This window comes from Oryzias melastigma, linkage group LG20, assembly GCF_002922805.2.
Source record: "Oryzias melastigma strain HK-1 linkage group LG20, ASM292280v2, whole genome shotgun sequence".
NCBI classification, from domain to species: Eukaryota; Metazoa; Chordata; class Actinopteri; order Beloniformes; family Adrianichthyidae; genus Oryzias; species Oryzias melastigma.
Genome location: NC_050531.1, coordinates 6,489,880 through 6,492,284, shown reverse-complemented (window position 1 = coordinate 6,492,284; position 2,405 = coordinate 6,489,880). Strand labels below are relative to the sequence as shown.

Genomic DNA, 2,405 nt, shown 5'->3' with positions numbered 1-2,405 from the left:
TAAAACAGTTTTTAACTAAAAAACGAGAAAAAAAACTGGTTTCCGCGTCCTGACGTCATCACGTTGCGTCTAATTGCGCGGTAAAAATAAACCGGAAAGCCGCTGGACGGTTGTTGTTGTGCCGCCTCGTCATTTTGTGTCTAACCTCTTGAAACTGAGGCTCGTCGAAATGCCCGCAACCTCCGAAATCCACAGCGAGGAGCAGCGGCGGGAACCCGCCCGTGAGGCCGAGGCCAAGCGGGGCGCCGAGCAGAACCAGTGCGGGCTTTTGTGTGATGAACGCGGGTATCTCGACCTGGTGAAGTACATCATGTTAAAAGGGAAAAGGAAAGGAGACCGAACCGGAACCGGAGTTCTCTCCGTGTTCGGTGCTCAGGTCAGGTACAGCTTGCGAGGTAAATACTAATACTTTTTATTATTGGTAAATATTGGTGGAAACTCAACAAAGTATTAGACATAAATATAAACTTACCATAAGTTGATACATTGGGAAAACTGATCCATGAGAATCTGTGTTTGTTTGCAGAAATATTTCCTAATATAATCTTTCCGCTTATGCTTCTAGACCAGTTTCCTTTACTGACAACCAAGCGAGTTTTCTGGAAAGGGATTCTGGAAGAGCTGCTGTGGTTCATCAAGGTGACCTGAAGCCCAAACCCAACTGTTTGTGTATGACGTGAGGAATGAGGCGTTGAGCTTTTGTGGTTTTTACTGTCACAGGGATCTACAAACGCCAAGGAGCTGTCGGACAAAGGCGTCAAGATTTGGGACGCCAACGGCTCCCGCGCCTTCCTGGACAACCTGGGATTCACGGAGAGAGAGGAGGGAGATCTGGGACCGGTTTATGGGTTCCAATGGAGGCACTTTGGAGCAGAGTACCAAGACATGCACACAGGTCCAAACCCGTCCCCTAAAATTCTATTATCAGAGTGTTTGGGGCATTTTTATTTAGTTTTTGGAAGTGTGCTCATATCATTATTAGGGCTGGGAATCACTGGGTACCTTACGATGCGATACGCAACACATGGCTCATGATATCAGTGATATCGCAATGCTGCAATTGGTAAAAAATCATTTATTGTGGAAATTAGTAATACTATCAACTAGCATTGACATCAAACATAGACAACCCCTATCAACCTCTAAAGGATAACAAATATAATGTTTTATAGCCTCTTCAAATGAAATTAAAGGATCGACACTTGGTGAGATCACAGGCCTAAATATCACGATATATCGCAGTATCGATATTTTGGCACACCCTTAATCCTTATGATGTTATCACGATCCATGGTGCAGAGATAGAGTGGTTGACCTCTGATTGGAATATCTCAGGTTTGTGTCAGTGTCCTTAAACAAGATTACATTGCTTGTGTTGGTTTTAGGCTGGTGCCATCATTGAGTGAAGATGTGCACGAATGGTTCTGTGACTGTAAGGCGCTTTAGACCTTCATAGAAGTTAGTAAAGCACTACCTAAGATGCGCCCGGGCTGCTCATTCCTGGTTATTGAGATCTAGTACCCCCCTTGTTTTCCAGTTCTCCATGCACAGCTTGCTGCTGATTACCTAAACCAGTTGTGCTCACTCAATCAGAACGTGGAGTCATCTGATGAAGCTTCTTAGTAGCTAGCAGGGCTTGGAGATCTGGAAAACAGTTAGGGGGGTAGATCTCGAGGACCAGGAATGAGCAGACATTTTTCCATAGGTCTCATGATGCAAAGTTAGGCCCCATTGACTGTATATGAGGACTGGACTCCATGGCGTTCCAAACAGGAAGTACCCACCGGCTCCTAGAAGCCAAAATCCTAGACTTTTATAGAGAAATGATAATAAAAAAAAAGCATGTTGGATTATGCAAATTTTCAAGTTATAAATTGCCCAATCAGATGTCTCAATAAAAGTAGATGGTCTTGGCCGGAATGTTCCAAACATTTCTCTCTCGAGCCCACTTTTAAGTGGTAGGGGTGTGGCCTTCCAAACAAGCTCACTCCTGATTGTGGGAACCACAGAAATATTGACTCGGACCAATCACTGACGTAGTTTGGTTCCAACATGGCGGCGTCCGTGTTGCAAAAAAAACAGCAGCTGAATTGAATTCATTTGGTTGGAGCTAGTCTTGCTACCAGATATGTAACGGCTACCCAATCCGTTCACACAAATATAACTTGGATTAATACGATTTTTATTGTCTTTAATGATGATATATGATTATTATAGGGTTGCATCATGACTTTTTTATTTTAGGAAATTTGTGCAATTGCAGAGTTATTTATTTAAATAACTCGGACAGTCGTAAAGGAGGCAGAACTGTCGAAAAATGTTACTGGTTGCTGATCTCTTAAATGTTTTTTTTTTTTTTAATTTTGATATTTTGATAAGAAATTACAAGGTGTACAATCACAGAA

General features: G+C 42.7%; 1 protein-coding gene across 1 annotated transcript in view; it reads left to right on the top strand.

Moving 5' to 3' along the window:
* Positions 1-68: 68 nt before the first annotated feature.
* The window catches only part of tyms (thymidylate synthetase), a 4,362-nt gene continuing 2,025 nt past the window's right edge, over positions 69-2,405 (top strand). Inside the window, exons 1-3 of the mRNA XM_024279939.2 lie at positions 69-395; positions 566-639; positions 721-895. Coding sequence (XP_024135707.1) covers positions 170-395; positions 566-639; positions 721-895 — 475 coding nt within the window. The 5' untranslated portion in view covers positions 69-169. The remainder of the gene's footprint in view (positions 396-565; positions 640-720; positions 896-2,405) is intronic.